The following is a 17757-nucleotide window of genomic DNA, read 5'->3' on the forward strand; positions in this document are numbered from 1 at the left end:
AAATACTTAATAAAAGACTAACAAATTCAAGGTGATAAATATAGAAAATGGCAAAGAAAGCCAGAAACAATCCAGCACGTTACAGGATCCTGCAGAAATTTAATTCAATCTGATTACTTACACAGACACAATCAAGTGGTAAACATCATTCACCAAAATCTTGCTTTGAAATACAAACTAACCAAAGAAATCATACCTACTATAAATAAAAGCCTGCTCCATTTCTAGAATTAGAGTCCCACAAATTACATTACAACCAATCTGTTATTACAAATAGAACAATCAATAATAACCGCCCAGATATAATAATACAGGATAAACAAACAAGAACAACTTACTTAATAGATACAGCCATTCCAAACACACATAAGTTACAGAAATCAGTAAGTGAAAAACACCAGAAATATGCTGAATTAAAAGAGGAAATTGAAAGATGATGGAACATGAACAGGGTATACATAGTCCCAATAGTATTATCTACAACTGGCATCATCCCAAAGTCACTACACAATAGCATCAAATGATTTGGCCTACGCAGCAATATTAACGTAAATCTTCAGAAACCCACAATACTAAACACCACTGAAATAGTCTGAGAGTTCCTAGCAATTGAGAAATGAGTGTGTTTGGCTACGCCCATACCTCAGGTTTTACCAGCTTGAGCTGAGAAATAATAAATAGAAATAATAATAATCCCGCTTGAGGTCTCAGGTCTTCTTCCACCAGTTTCTTAAATTTAAATAATCTCCCTCAAAAGATAATTGGCAGGTCAGCTTTGTTGAATTATGCTCCTAAACTGTGGAATTCAATACTGTACCTAAAACCTTAAGGGGTACAGACTTAGTTGACACTTTTAAACACCAGCTTAAAGCATATTTATTTAACTATGCTTTTACCCAAAATCTTTTTGTCTTTTATTTTCCTGTTTTCACTTGTAAACCACTTTGAACTACATTGTCTTTATGAAAAGAGCTTGATAACTAAGTCATTATTATATTGGCAGTGGTTTTTCTGAAGGTGAAAAGGTAGCAAGATTCGTAAAGAAAATGTGAGTATTTTTACCCTCCAGCCACATACCATTGTGAGTATCCTGACCAGCTGCATTGTGTGGTACGCAAAACGCAACGCATCAGATCGCAGGACCTGGCAACGATTGTGAGGACTGCTAAAATCATCATTGAGGTTTCTCACTCCCATCCATTCAGGACTTACAGTATACCAGAGGCACTGCATAAACAGCACCACCAGCATTGTCAAATACTCCTCCCATCCTCCCCATCTCCTGCTATAATGCTGCCGGACAACACACATGCACACCCATTCTGAATGCCCTGACACCACCCACCTCCACAACTCACAGACACAATCTCATCCTGCACTGGTCTCCTTTCGTCTTTTATTGCTGCTGTTTCACACATTTATACGATTGTTTGTTTTACTATAATCGTGCCAGTAGCATTCTACTGTCTTATGTAAACATGCACCTCACACTTTACATCAACCCATCAATCAGGCCATGCCAATCAGGGGCTGTGGTAAAATTATTTCGGGACTCCATGCTGGATTCTAACCACGTGTGCTGTCAGTAACTATATTTATTTAATTAGAGATGCAGCATGGAACAAGCCCTCCTGGCCCTTCGCCTAGCAATCCACCAATTTAACCTCGGTCTAATCACAGGACAATTTACAATGACTAATTATCCAACTAACCAGCACATCTTTAGACTGTGGGATGAAACTGGAGCACCCGGAGGAAACCCATACAGTCACAGTGAGAAATGTACAAACTTCTTACAGATGGCGCCAGAATTGAACTCTGATGTACTATGTTTTGTATCTTGGCCCCTGAGGAATGATGTTTCATTTAGCTGTATATATGTCTAGTTCCTTAAGGATGTCATAGCCAGGGGTGATAACGGGGATAAGCTCTCACTACCTATTAAATACTCCCAATGGTGTCTGCCTCAAATAGCCTCTGACAACCAGGTCCAGTTCCTGACCTTCACGTGTGGCTTACCCACTAAGCCCAGTGGAACCGTTTCTACTGACAGGAGAAGGGACAAAGGCAGGTTACAGGCACCTTAAAACTAGTCGCTTTGGGCAGATGGGGCTCTTCAGCCGTAGCTAGTAGTTCATCTAGGAGAAGGAAAGCTCTGATATCAAACCACCACTGCCTTACAGCTACACCCACTCATGGGGAAAGCTTCTGTAGTAAAACCAAAGGGAAAAATCCAGAGCCAGAGTCCCTAAGACAGTCTTATGTTGAGTCCAATGCTGACTGGCAACTCCTGCAATGCTGCTGGTGCCAAATTGTATCAGTCTCTGCTGTTCCTTTGGGTTCATCAGTTTGTGGAGGGGGGAGTCTGCTGCATGGGCAATAGCTTGCTCTCCATATTGCACTGCCCAGGCTTTCATATCTAGACAGCTAGGATGCAATATCCATGGTCGACCCTGACCAATGGAGGCTGAAGGATATATGAATATGGTGAATGACAAATAACCTTGAATTGAACATGCAGTTGAACCTGAAGGTACCATAGCACTGATAATTATTCTGCCACAAAGTAATTGAAGTAAGAGTTTCCAGCCAAAGCAAGCTCCTAAATTTGCGGAGTCCATCTGTCCAAAACGTTAGTCACATTTGGACAGATCTTGACACTGTCAACTTATCATTAAGCTTCTAAATATGGCCCATCATGTTTACAGACAAGTCAATATATGAGTCAGAGATGGCCGAATATTAACAAGATTGTAAGCGAATAACTGTCAACATCCTTCATCTAGATGCAAATTGTCGACCAACATCTAAAATACTATCAGTTACAGCATTTCAAAGATATAGGATAAGTACATATATAGGAAAAGTGTTTACAAGGGTATGGGCTATAAAATGTAGGAGTAGAATTAGGCCATTTGGCCCATCCAGTCAGCTTCACCATTCAATCATGGCTGATTTATTTTCCTTTTCAACCCCATTCTTCTCTCTTGACCCATTACTTATTGAGAACCTATCAACCACCTCTTAAAAAACACCCTCTCTATATCCACTCCATAGAGATCTTTCATATTCGAATCACAAACAAGAGAGATTCTGCAGATGCTGGAAATCCAAGCAACATGCACAAAATGCTGGAGGAACTCAGCAGGCCAGGCAGCATCTATGGTAAAAAAGTGTAGTTGACGTTTTGGACCAAGACCCTTCAGCAAAACCTATGTGTTGCTTTCAATATTTAATAGGTTTCAACAAGATTCTCCCTCTATCTTCTAAACTCCAGTAAGTACAGGCCCAGAGCCAGCAAAAGCTCCTCTTATATTAACCTTTTCATTACTGGGATCATTCTCATGAACCTCCTCTGGAACTTCTCAAATGCTAGCACATTTTTTCTTAGGTATTGGACTCAAAACTGCTCACTGTACACCAAACGTGGTCTGACAAATGCCTCAGGATAAGTTCACGCAAATGGGCTAGTGTTTCGTGCAACACTATTACAACTTGGGGCGTTGGAGACTGGAGTTCAATTCCAGTGCCGTCTGTAAGAAATTTGCACGTCAACCTCATGACTGTGTAGGTTTCCTCCCACAGTCCAAAGATAAGCCAGCTAGCAGGTTAATTTATCATTGTAAACTGTCCTGCAATTAGGGTAGGGTTAAATCAGTGAGTTGTGCAGTGCTGCTTGTTGGACCAGAAAAGCCTGTTCCACGATGTATCTCTAAATAAATAAATAAAATAGCCGGTACCTTGGTCAGTATGGTTATGTGCTATATTATTCTATAACTTGATGACAGTACCTTTCCCTCCACAGATGCTGCCTGGCCCACTGAATTTCTACATCTGTCTGTTGCCTCTGCCCAGGGGATCTACACAACAGCTCTACGGGCATCTCCAAACCCACAAAAACTGAAGTGGAAGTCAGTTGACCCTGATCCGATGTGATTGCCCAAGAAGAAAAAATCTTATGTATAACAACTGCACCTGCATCAGCTTTCAGCAGAGGAGGTAGATTAGAGGAAGCACAGGAACAAAACAAACGTCTTGAGATAATTTGTTAGTTATCTGACAAGTTGAGGAATACACTCAGCAGCCACTTTATTAGGTACATGTGTACACCCGCTCTTTATTATAAATATCTAATCAGCCAATCATGTGGCAGGAACTCAATGCATAAAAGCATGCAGACATGGCATGCAGAGATTCAATTGTTATTTAAAACCAACATCAGAATTAGGGAAACAAATGTGATCTATGTGATTTTGACCTTGGAGTGATTGTTGGTCCCAGACAACATGGTTTGTGTCTCAGAAATTGCTGATCTCCTGGGAATTTCAGGCACAACCGTCTCTAGTTTCCAGAGAACAATGCAAACAACAAAAAGTATCCAGTGAGCAGCAATTCTGTGGATGAAAATGCCTTAATGATAATAATAATAATGGTCAGTGGAGAGCCAGACTAGATCAAGCTAACAGGAAAGCAACAGCAGCTCAAATAACCACATGTTACAATAGAGATGTGCAAAAGAGCATCTCTGAGCCTTGAAGTGGATGGGCCACAGCAGCAGAAGACCACAAACATACACCCAGTGGCTACATTATTAGGTAAAGGAGGTACCCAATAAAATGGCCACTGAGTGTATGTAGAAGTAGTCTAAACACAATATTGAATTTGATTAGATACCTAGATTAGGTAAGGTCTATGAACTTATTGAATATTGAGAGACCTAGATACCTATCAAATAATGAAAGGTCTAGATAGAATGGATGTGAAGAAGATGTTTCCAAAATGGCCAAAGGATACAGCCTCAGAACAGAAGCATGTCCTTTTAGAACAGAGATGAGGAGGAATTTCTTTAGCCAGAGGGTGGTGAATCTATGGAATTCATTGCCGCAGAATGCTTTGGAGGTCAAGTCATTGGGTATATTTAAAGTGGAGGTCGATAGGTTCTTGATTAGTCAGGGTGCTATGGGGAGAAGGCAGAAGAATGGGCTTGGGGGGGGCAATAAAAAAATCAGCCATGTTTGAATAGCGGAGCAGACTCGAATGGCGGAACAGACTTAAATGGCCTATTTCTGCTCCTATGCCTTAAATTAAGGTCCACCTTTTATAGAATCACGAAGCTAATCACACCCATGCCCAGTCTCTTGAGGCATCCAGCCAATTAATCCCACTCCTCGTATAATTTTCTTTCCATGTATATTTTCAAGCATCAACTACAGAGCAGGACGTGGATTATAATGCTACAATCCCACCAGACAGTTTCTAGTTTGTGATGTTGCCTCTTCAGCGTATGAAAGTGGAATACAGAATTCAAAGATCAGAACAAACGAGGAGAGGTCTTACACGGTGAGCGGTAGGGCATTAAGGAGTGCACAGAGGAATCTGGGAAGACAATCCACAATTCCTTGAATGTGGTGTCACCAGTAGGGTCATAAAGAGAGATTTTAGCACTTCGGTCTTCATTAATTGATACAGGAGATGGCATATTATATTGAAAGACATTGGTGAGGCTGAATAATATTGTGTCCAGCTTTGGTCAGCTATCTAGCAAAGATTGTAAATAAGATTGAAAGAGTGCAAAGAAAATTTACAAGGATGTTGCCATGTCTTGAGTTATAGGGAGGGGTTGAAGAGGTTAAGACATTTTTCCCTAAAATGTAGAAGATTGACAGAAGATTTGATAGAAGTATACAAAATTACGAGGGGTATCATCATCACTATGTACATGTCTTTGACCATGATTATTCTTGACATATTTTTCTACAGAAGTGGTCCACCATTGCTTTCTTCTGGGCAAGGTCTTTACAAGACAGGTGACCCCAGTCATTAATGAATGAATTGATTTTATTTCTTATATCCTTCACATACATGAAGAGTAAAAATCTTTATGTTATGTCTCTGTCTAAATGTGCAATGTGCAATCATAGTAATTTATAATAATTTATAATAAATATAACAGTCAATGCAATATAGACTACACTCAAGTCATCCTGAGTTCATCAGTCTGATGGCCTGCTGGAAGCTGTCCCGGAACCCGTTTGTCCTGGCTTTTATACTGCGGTGCTGTTTCCCAGATGGTAGCAACTGGAATACATTGTGGTTGGGGTGACTCAGGTCCTCAATGATCCTTCAGGCCCTTTTCTCACACCTGTCTCTGTAAGTGTCCTGAATCATGGGACGTTCACAACTACAGACGTGCTGGGCTGTCCGCACCACTCTCTGCAGAGTCCTGAGATTAAGGGAGGTACAGTTCCCATACCAGGCAGTGATGCAGCCAGTCAGGATGCTCTCAATTGTGCCCCTGTAGAAAGTTCTTAGGATCTGGGGGCCCATACCAAACTTCCTCAACCGTATGAGGTGAAAGAGGCGCTGTTCTCAATAGTCTGCAGAGCTTGTCTGCCTGGCGTCAGTGGTTGCATAGTCAGGATTTGTAATATGTACCAGCTTCTCAAACAACCATCCATCACCTAGTCCCATGGCTTCTTGGGACCCTGATTAGGGGCTAAGCAGGTGTTACAACTTGCCCAAGGGTGACTTGCAAGCTAGCAGAGGGAAGGAGTGCCTTAACCTCCTTTGGTATAGACGTGTCTTCACCCTGCCAGTTATATGAGGGGTTTAGACAGCGTAAATGCAAGCAGACTTTTCCACTGAGGTTGGGTGAGACTACAACCAGAGTTCATGGGGTGAGGGTGAAAGGTAAAATATGTAAGGGGAACATGAGAGGGAGCATCTTCACAGAAGTGGAATACAAAGTTCACCCTGAATGGAATGTTACCTTTCACTTGGGCTTTTATCATTTCTGCGATCTTCTGTGTCAGGATGGGAACAGCTTCTGGATCATAAAGCTTGTTGGTTAGCTCCTCCTTCAGCACAGTGTTGATCTTCCCTTTAACAATAGCCGGCTTGAACCTATTGACAGCAATGTTGTCTATTAGCAAATTCCATCCAAAACCTTTTGTGTCCTGGACTGCCTTATTTATACAGGGAAGGTATTTCCCTTTCCTGAGTGGCACAGTAATACCCTGATTAGTGTAATGCTATTATAGCACCAGTGACCCAGGTTCAATTCCTGACGCTGTCCGGGAGGAGTTTGTACATTCTCCATGTGACTGTGAGGCTTCCGGTTTCCTCCCACAGTCCAAAGGTGTACAACTTAGTAGGTTACGTTAGCAGGAAATTGTTGGGCTGGAAGTGCCTGTTAGCTTGCTATATCTCATCATTAATAAAAAGTAAGTTCACTGCAAAAGCATTAAGCATTTTCAGTGTACACAGCATTGGGGGTTGTCCCTATAATCCTCATGTTTTTTCAGAAACTTCTGGGTCCAACAACAATCCATCACCTTCCATAAATAGAATCACAGAGGCTATATTTCATTGGGAGTATGTCACCAAAGACTCCAGCAAATTTCTATAGAGGTACTAGAGAGAGCATTGCCATCTGGTATGGGAGAGGCCACTGCACAGGATTGAAAAAGCTGCAGAAAGTTGTAAACTCAGCCAGCTCTACCACAGGCAATAGCTTCCACAGTATTGAGGACAGCTCCAAAAGGAGATGCCTCAAAAAGCTGGCATCCATCATTAAGGACTTCAATCACTCAGGACATGCCCTCTACTTATTGCTACCATCAGGGAGTAGGTACAAGAGCCTGAAGAGAAACACTCAGTATTTCAAAAACAACTTCTTCCGCTCTGGCATCAGGTTTCTGAACAGACAGTAAATCCATGAACACTACCTCACTATTTTATATTAAACCTAATTCTGAAACTAAATCAACAATGGTGAATACTGGAAAACATTAATAGGACATGAGATAACGGTGGGATTGAAAAAGAGCTTTCAGCTCAGGTGGACGACCCACCATCAGAAATTAGAAATTGTGTTTGAAAAGTTTTTAAAAGCAAGCAGAGCTTTGGCAAAGACAACAAAAATCACTTGGAAAATAAGGGGTTTGAATGGCTTGATTGTGTTAACTAATCACTGCAGTCTAGCAACTTTATGACCACCTTAATCACTTTGCACAAATAGGAACTTAAGAGGCATAGAGGCTTACAGCACAGAAACAGGCTTTTCATCTAGTCCATGCAAAACTGTTTATTCTGCCTCATCCCATCAACTGGCAACTAGACCACAGCACTCTATACCCCCTCCCATCCTTGTACTTACCCAAACATTGGCTCATTCCACAATCTCACCACTCTCTGAGTGAAAGCAATCCCCCTCATATTTCCCTTAAAGATTTCACATTTCACCCTTAATCTATGACCTCTAGCTCACTCAACCTCAGTGGAAAAAGCCTGCTTGCATTTACCCTATCTATGCCCCTCATAATTTTGTAAACCTCTATAAAATCTCTTCTCACTTTCCTACGCTCTAAGGAATAAACTCCTGATCTATTCAACCTTTTCCTGTAACACAGGTGTTTAAGGCCCAGCAACATCCTTGTAAACTTTCTCTACACTCTTTCGATTTTATTGACATCTTTCCTATATGTAGGTGACTAAGACTGTACACAGCACTCTAAATTAGGGCTCAGCAAAGCATGCTATACTCAATACTTTGATTTATGAAGGCCAGTGTACCCACAACTCTCTTTACCACCCTATCTAACTGGGATTCTAGATCTGCATTCTCAGATGCCTCTGTTCTACCGCACTCCTCATGGCAATCACAGACATCGTTCAGGTTCAAATTTATTGTCATCTGACTGTACATAAGTACAAACAATGTTCCTCTGGACCACGGTGCACCCACACAACATACGCACACACAGCACATAAATCAAAATATAACCTAAAATAAGTTAATAAAATAAAATTCAAAATTCAGCACCAGTCAACAGCTCTCTGTCCTAGTGATGGCAGGGTATCCATTAGTCTCACAGTCCGAGGGAAGAAGCTGTTAACCAGTCTTGCAGACCTAGTCCTGATGCTCCTGTACCTCCTTCCTGACAGTAGTAGGTCAAAGCTTTTAGATCTCATATTTAATTACTTGAATTTAAATTCAAATATTTACCCCAAATCAATAGCCCAGACCTCTGGGATCTAGTCCAGTTAGCAGGGGGCCACAGTGGTACAGCAGGCTCACAGCCCTGATGACATGGTCAATACTGCCCTCTGCTGTTGTCTGTGTAGAATCTACAACATTGATGAACTTTTATTAATCCCTTTATTTCAACTACACATCAACTTGTAGAAGAATAATTAGAATCAGGTTTATTACCACCGGCATGTGTCATGAAATTTGTTAACTTAGCAGCAGTAGTACAAAATATAGAAGAAAAAATAAATAAAGTAATAAATTGCAGTATGTGTAGAATAGATTAAAAATTGTGCAAAAGCAGAAAAAGATATTTTAAAAATGAGTTAGTGTTCACGGGTTCAATGTCCATTAAGCAATTGTATGGCAGAGGGGTAGAAGCTGTTCCTGAATCGCTGAGTGTGTGCCTTCAGGCTTCTGTATCTCCTACCTGATGGCAACAGTGAGAAAAGGGCATGCCCTGGGTGCTGGGCATCCTTAATAATGGATACTACCTTTCTGTGGCACCGCTCCTTGAAGGCTCCACAGGTACTTTGTAGGCTAGTACCCAAGGTGGAGCTGACTAAATTTACACCCTCTGCAGCTTCTTTCGGTCTTGTGCAGTAGTCCCCCCCCCCCGCATAGCAGACAGTGATGCAGCCTGTAAGAATGCTCTCCACGGTACACCTACAGAAGTTTTTGAGTGTTGTTGTTGACATACCAAATCTCTTCAAACTCCTAATGAAATATAGTCACTGTCTTGCCTTCTTTAATGCTGCATAGATATGTTGGGACCAGGTTAGGTCATCAGAGATCTTGACACCCAGGAACTTGAATCTGCTCACTCTCTCCACGTGGATTGGTATGTGCTCCTTCATCTTACCCTTCCTGAAGTCTACCATCAGCTCCTACATCTTATTGACATTGAGTGCAAGGTTGTTGCTGCGACACCACTCCACTAGTTGGTATATCTCACTCCAGTACATCTGAGATTCTACTAATAATGGTTGTATCATCAGCAGATTTGTAGATGGTACTTGAGCTATGCCTAGCCACACAATCATGGGTACAGAGCGAGTAGAGCAGTGGGCTAAGCACACACCCCTGAAATGCAGCAGTATTGATTATCAGTGAGGAGGATATTATAGAACCATAGAACATTACAGCACAGAAACAGGCCTTTTGGCCCTTCTTGGCTATGCCAAACCATTTTTCTGCCTAGTCCCACTGATCTGCACCTAAACCATATTCCTCCATATCCCTCTCATCAATGTACCTGTCCAAGTTTTTCTTAAATGTCAAAAGTGAGCCCGCATTCACCACTTCATCTGGCAGCTCATTCCACACTCCCACCACTCTCTGAGTGAAGAAACCCCCCCCCCCAATGTTCCCTTTAAACTTTTCCCCCTTCACCCTTAACCCATGACCTCTGTTTTTTTTCTCCCTTGGCCTCAGTGGAAAAAGCCTGCTTGCATTCACTCTATCTATACCCATCATAATTTTATACACCTCTATCAAATCTTCCCTCATTCTCCTATGCGCCAGGGAATAAAGTCCTAACTTATTCAACCTTTCTCTGTAACTCAGTTTCTCAAGTCCCGGCAACATCCTTGTAAACCTTCTCTGCGCTCTTTCAACCTTATTAATATCCTTCCTGTAATTAGGTGACCAAAACTGCACACTGTTGATATTATCACCAATCCGCACAGACTGTGGTCTTCCGGTTAGGAAGTCAAGAATTCAGTTGCTGAGGGAGGTACAGACGCCCAGGTTCTGTAATAATCAGTCAGGATTATGGGAATGATGGTGTTAAACACTGAGCCATAGTCGATGAACAGCATCCTGACATAGGTGTTTGTATTGTCCAAGTGGTCTAAGGCCCTGTGAACAGCCGCTGAGTTTGCATCTGCTGTTAACCAATGGTGGTGACAGTTGTAGAAATACTTCCAAACTTCACTCCCAAACTAGTGAAGCTCTAACATTGCAAATCCTGTCCAACACTAACTGCTACGCTATGTGCCGCCGATCATCTAGGGCTCCCACCACACAGGCTATGCACTCCTCTCACTGCTGCCATCAGGACCCACACCACCAGGTTATTAGCCCTCAACCATCGGGCCCTTGAACCAGATGGGATAACTTCACTCACCCCGACACTGAACTGTTCCCACAACCTATCAGCTCACTTTCAAGGACTCTTCATCTCATGTTCTTGATATCTAATGTTTATTTATAATTTATGATTATTTTGTTTTTTTTTATTTTTTTTCCTATTTGTAGTTTGTTGTTCTTTGCACCTTGGTTGTTTGCCCATCTTTGTTGTGTGCAGCTTTCCATTGAGCTTCATTGTATTTACTGTGAATGCTTGTATATGGTGACATACATGTACTTTGATAATAAATTTACTTTGCACTAGCACAGACAAAACTTCAAAATTTTCAATCGGGAACTGGGCAGCACATAGCGTAGCAGTTAGTGTTACGCAATTACAGTGCCACCGATCCAGGTTCAATTCCCACCACTGTCCATAAGGAGTTTGTACATTCTCCCCATGACCACATGGGTTTCCTCTGGGTGCTCTGGTTTCCTCCCACATTCCAAAGGAATACAGGTTATTAGGTTAATTGGTCACATGGGTGTAAGTGGATGACGCAGACTCATTGGGACAGAAGGGCCTGTTACTGTGCTCCATCTCTAAATAAATATATAAACAAATAAACTTGCTAAATTCTAGGGAGCATAAACCTGCTTTCTGTTGACTACCTTGGTCACCTGAAAAGGGATGTTAAAATGTTTAATACAAAAATATTTTTAATACAGTTCAGGGCTGGGGGAAAAAAACTTGTCATAAATGCTCTTTTATGCCTGCTCTATGTCCCAGAAGGCCTTACAACATGCAAAATATGCTGAAAGAACTCAGCAGGTCAGGCAGCATCTACGGAGAGAAAGGAAATGTGTTGTTGTATGGCAACAGAAAATGCAATACATAATAATAAAATCTGTAAATTACAGTATGTACATATAAATATAGTTGAATAAGTAGTGCAAAAAATGTAGTGAGGTAGTGTTCATGGGTTCAATGACCATTCAGAAATTTGATGGCAGGGAAAAAAATTATTCCTCATCAAGTGTACCCTGATGGTAGCAATGAGAAGAGGGCATTTCCTGGGTGATGGGGGTCCTCAATCTGCCTGTCAGGTGATAGGACAAAATTGCAGCCAGCAGGGTGAGTATCAGTATATTAGGGATGCAGAATCAAAAAGGGGAGCAAATATAGTACTCAAAGAGTTATGTCTCAATGCACTGAGTATAAGAACTAAGGTGGATGATCCTGTTGCAATATTGATTATGTTAAACTTTATTGCCATTGTGGCGAGTACAGATACAAAGCCAATGAAATGCAATAGCGATATTTACAAAATAACTGTGAATAAAAAGTAAGTGCTACAGCACACAAATATAAGTACTGAGACAGTACAAAATGGGTGCAATACTGCTTAGCGCTGTGATGTGAGGTTTAGCAGGGTCACAGCCTCAGGGAAGAAGCTCTTCCTGTGCCTGCTGGTGTGGGAGTGGAGGCTCCTGTAGCACCTAACGGATGGGAGGAGAGTAAAAAGTCCATGGTTAGGATGAGATGCATCCTTGATAATGCTTTTCACCCTGCCCAGGCAGTGTTTATGGTAGATGTTCTTAATGGTGGGCAAATGGGTGCTGATAATCTGCTGGGCAGTTTTCACACTGGAGTGCTTTGCAGTCCGATACTGGACAATTGCCATACCACACTGAGATGCATTTGGTGAGTCTGCTCTCAATGATACAGCGGTAAAAGTCCGTCAGTATCCTGGGACAGAGGTGAGCTTTCTTGATGCTCCGCAGGAAATAAAGGCACTGTTGCACCTTTTTGATCAGGATGGAGGAGTTCAGGGACCAGGTGAGATCCTCAGAAATGTGGACACCAAGGAATTTGAAGTTTGATACATGCTCCACTGCAGCTCCGTTGATGTAGATGGGGACATGAAGGTGGCTCCCAGCATGCCTGAAGTCCACAATGGTCTCCCGGGTGTTAAGGGCCAGGTTGTTGTCAGCACACCATGTGGCCAGGTGCTGGACCTCGTCCCTGTAGGCCGTCTCGTCATCCCCTCTGATCAGGCCAACCACCATGATGTTATCTGCGAACTTGATTATGGAGTTAGAACCATGCACAGGAACGCAGTCATAGGTGAAAAGGGAGTACAGAAGAGGGCTCAGCACACAGCCTTGAGACACGCCAGAATTCAGGGTGAGAACGCAGGAGGAGAGGTTGTCTAATTTAACAGATTGGGGTTTGTTAGTCAGAAAGTCCAAGATCCAATTGCAGAGGGATGAGTTGATACCAAGCTAGCAAAGTTTGGCGATCAGCTTGGAGGGGGTCACAATATTGAATGCTGAACTAAAATCAATGAACAGCACTCTGACGCAAGACTTGGGGCTGTCCAGGTGGGTCAGGGCAGAGTGAAGTGCCGTGCAGATGGTCGTCTGTTGACCTGTTGGTGTGATAGGCAAATTGATGGAGGTCCAGGGTAGTGGGCAGACAGGATTTCAGATGTGATAGAACCAGCCTCTCAAAGCACTTTGCAATGATGGGGGTGAGTGCAACTGGGCAGAAGTCATTCAGGCTCGTGGCAGTGGAATGCTTCGGCACTGGCACGAACATGACAACTGCCTGGGCCAGGGACAGACTGAAAATGTCCGTGAAGACCCCGGCTAACTGCCCTGCACAGACTCTGAGCACACGGCCAGGTATTCTATCTGGACCAGCTGCCTTTCGTACATTCACCCTGCTCAGAGTGGCGCAAACGTCAGAGGTGGAAAGTGAGAGAGGCAGTTCACCAGGTGGAAGGTCCGCTTTGAGGGTGACCTCCTTGTTCTCTCAGTCAAAGCGAGTGTAGAAGTAATTGAGCTCATTAGAGAGGGAAGCAGAGCTGGAAGGGGGCTAGGGGCTAGGTGGTTTGAAGTCTGTAATAATCTGTATGCCATGCCACATGCACCAGGGGTCCGAGGAGTTGAAATGCTCCTCGATTCTCTGTTTGCATGTGTGTTTAGCCTGAGAGATTCCCTTCCTCAGGTTGGCCCTGGCTGAGCTATAAGCCTCCCAGTCTCCAGACCTGAAGGCTGAATCTCTGGCTTTGAGCAGGAGGCAAACCTCTCCGTTCATCCACGGTTTCTGATTGGGGAAAACTTTTATTTGTTTTTGTGATGTCACTATCTACACACTTGTTGATGTGCTCAAGGACAGAGCTGGTATACAAGTCAATGTTAATCTGAGTCTGTGGTGGCATGGGCAGCAAACTCACTCCAGTCTGTGTGCTGGAATTGGTGCTGAGGAACAGAGTCAGCAGCCTCCAGCCAGATGTTAATAGTCTTCATTGTGGGTTTCACACATTTAAAGACTGGGCTATACTTGGGAAGCAGAAACAATGAAAGATGGTCAGACTGTCCCAGGTGAGGGAGGGTAGTGGCTTTGTGAGCGTCAGCCACATTTGTGAACGTTTTATTTCCCCTTGTGGTGCATGATGCTGTGGCCATCACTGAATCATGGCTGAAGGATGGTTGCAGTTGGGAGCTGAATGTCCAAGGTTACACATTGTTATTTTTGCCCTTATTTTCATTGCCTTCTTTTCTGAATCTCCATTTGTCTCTTTTTTTTTACCATTTTTTATTGGAATTGTAGTTTGAAGGAAGAGGTTCCCAGTCCGAAGCAATATCCAGTTGTCAGGAGTGGGAAATATGATCTATAATTCCTAATTCTTGCTTTTAACACTCAACATCTTGCTTCCCGTAAAACAATGCTGTGGAATCCAGTATCATCTTTGCCATGGCTTTATAATCCTAATGTCCAATACTGTTATATTCTTACTTTTTAAGTAGACTGTTCAAATGCACAGATTTTGTTAAGTTTCTCTTTTGTTAGTTCTTATCCCAATCTTGCTGAGATTGCTTATTTTGATGACCAGTCCTATTATAGGACTGCTTGCCTTGACCTATTCATTCTGCTTCCCGTTCCTGTAATTTTCAAGTACCAATCTTTCCTTTCTAGTGTTGCCCTAATACACAACTAAACTGCTGATTTGAGTGCACATTTAGTTAAAAATATTTGCAGCGTGTTTTACTGGGGGAAATAGCATATTGGTGCTTTTGAAGCATTTCAATTTATTTTTGAACACAACTTGATAACTTACAGCCAATATTGCAGCCAAAAGTCCAACTGACTCTCCTTATTTTGCACAATGTGGTATATAGATGGAAATATTCTCTCCTCTCAAAATAAAGGTGTACACTCAGTGGCCATTTTATTAGATACATCTGTACACCTTGTTAATTCAAATAACCATGTGCCACCATATTAATGCGTATAAGCATGCGGACATAGTTGAGCATTTCAGTTGTTCAGGCCAGCGAAACATCAGAATGAGTAAAAAATGTAATCCAAGTGACTACCATGCAATGATTGTTGGTGCAAGTGTTTTGAGTTTCTCTGAAGCTTCTAATCTCCTGGGATTTTCACGCACTAGTCTCGAGATGGCACAAAAAAACAAAACAAAAATCTAGTGAGTGGCAGTGGGAGAAAATGCCTTGTTAATGATGGTGATCAGAGAATGCCGGGCTGATTCAAGCTGACAGGAAGGTGACAGTAACTCAAATAACCACGTGTTACAACAGCGAAGAAGCTCATCTCTGAATGCACAACACACTGCACCTTGAAGTGGATAAATGTGCAGACTATTTTCTAAACAGGGAGAAAATCCAGGAATCTGAGATGCAGAGGGACTTGGGAGTCCTTGTGCAGAACACCCTGAAGGTTAACTTCCAGGTTGAGTCAGTGGTAAGGAAGAGCAAGGAAGTGACGCTGAGGCTTTATAAGGCACTGGTGAGGCCTCAACTTGAGTATTGTGAACAGTTTTGGGCCCTTCATCTTAGAAAAGATGAGCTAGCATTGCAGAGGGTCCAGAGGAGGTTCACAAGGATGATTCCAGGAATGAAAGGGTTATCATAAGAGGATCTCCCAGTGGCCACACATTTTAATTCCATGTCCCATTCCCATTCTGATATGTCTATCCATGGCCTCCTCTATTGTCAAAATGAATCCAAACTCAGGTTGGAGGAACAACACCTTATATACCGGCTGGGTAGCCTCCAACCTGATGGCATAAACATTGACTTCTCTAACTTCCGTTAATGCCCCTCCTCCCCTTCTTACCCCATCCCTGACATATTTAGTTGTTTTCCTGTTCTCCATCTCTCTCTGGTGCTCCCACCACCTTTCTTTCTCCTGAGGCTTCCCGTTCCATGATCCTTTCCCTTCTCCAGCTCTGTATCACTTTCGCCAATCACCTTTCCAACTCTTAGCTTCATCCCACCCCCTCCGGTCTTCTCCTATCATTTCGCATTTCCCTCTTCCCTCTCATTACTTTCAAATCTCTTACTATCTTTCCTTTCGGTTAGTCCTGACGAAGGGTCTCGGCCCGAAACGTGGACAGCGCTTCTCCCTATAGATGCTGCCTGGCTTGCTGTGTTCCACCAGCATTTTGTGTGTGTTGACGTTTGAATTTCCAGCATCTGCAGATTTCCTCGTGTTTGCTCTTACGAGGAATGTTTGATGGCTCTGGGTCTGTACTCGCCGGAATTCAGAAGGATAAGGAAGGATCTCATTGAAACCTGTTGAATATTGAAAGGCCTAGACAGAATAGATATGGAAAGATGTTACCCATGGTGGGAGAATCTAGGACAAGATGGGGTAACCTCAGGAAAGTGGGGTGCCCTTTCAAAACAGAGAAGTGAAGGAATTTCTTTAGCCAAAGGGTGGTGAATTTGTGGAATTTGTTACCACATGCAGCTGTGAAGGCCAGGTCATTGGGTGTATTTAAGGCAGAGATTGATAGGTTTTGATTGGATATGGCATCAAAGGTTATGGAAAGAAGGCCAGGAACTGGGGTTGAAGAGGAGATAGAAAACGATCAGCCAGGATAGAATGGCGGAGCAGACTCGATGGGTCAAATGGCCAAACTCTGATCCTAAGTCTTATGGTCTTAATAATGGACACCATCTTTTTAAGGCATCACTCCTTGAAGATGTCCTGGATGCTGGGTAGGCTAGTGCCCATGATCAAGCTGACTGAGTTCACAACTTTCTGCAGCTTATTTTGATCCTGTGCAGTGGGCCTTCCATAACAGATGGTGATGCAGACAGTTAGAATGTTCTCCATGGTCAATCCAGAGAGTTCCCACAAGTGATAATCAAATTTTTTAATATCTATTATCAGCAAGGTTAGCAATGTCAACTCCAGGTCAACGAGCAGAACTTCCTACTCTCATCCATAAAACTAAGAGAGCAGGAAAGAAATCACATTGAATTCTCATCTGAAAGACGGCACATCCAACTGTACTCACCCTCCCTCAGCACCGCACTGAAGTGTCAACCCAGACTGATCTTATTGGAGGTTGGTAGGTTCATGATCAGTCAGGGTGTCAAAGGTTACAGAGAGAAGGCAAAAGAAGGGGGGGGGGTAATAAATCTCCATGATGGAATGGTGGAGAAGACTCAGTGGGCCAAATGGCCTATTTTCTCCTGTCTAATGATCTTTTTTGCTGAGATAGTCACTAATGTAGGGAAATGATGTAGTCACTAATGCCTCCTGCTTCAGAGGCAATATAGCAACTCCGCATTGAACTGGGTGTGACATCCTTACCATGGAGAGTTGGGACATGATG

The 17757-nt window shown here is 42.7% G+C and overlaps 1 protein-coding gene across 1 annotated transcript in view; it reads right to left on the reverse strand.

Moving 5' to 3' along the window:
* Window positions 1-17757, reverse strand: part of LOC132406341 (dynein light chain Tctex-type protein 2B-like) — a 70540-nt gene that overhangs the window by 42057 nt on the left and 10726 nt on the right. Inside the window, exon 2 of the mRNA XM_059991883.1 lies at window positions 6770-6903. Within this exon, the coding sequence (XP_059847866.1) occupies window positions 6770-6903 (134 nt within the window). The remainder of the gene's footprint in view (window positions 1-6769; window positions 6904-17757) is intronic.

Source organism: Hypanus sabinus, chromosome 2 (genome assembly GCF_030144855.1).
Source record: "Hypanus sabinus isolate sHypSab1 chromosome 2, sHypSab1.hap1, whole genome shotgun sequence".
Taxonomy (NCBI): domain Eukaryota; kingdom Metazoa; phylum Chordata; class Chondrichthyes; order Myliobatiformes; family Dasyatidae; genus Hypanus; species Hypanus sabinus.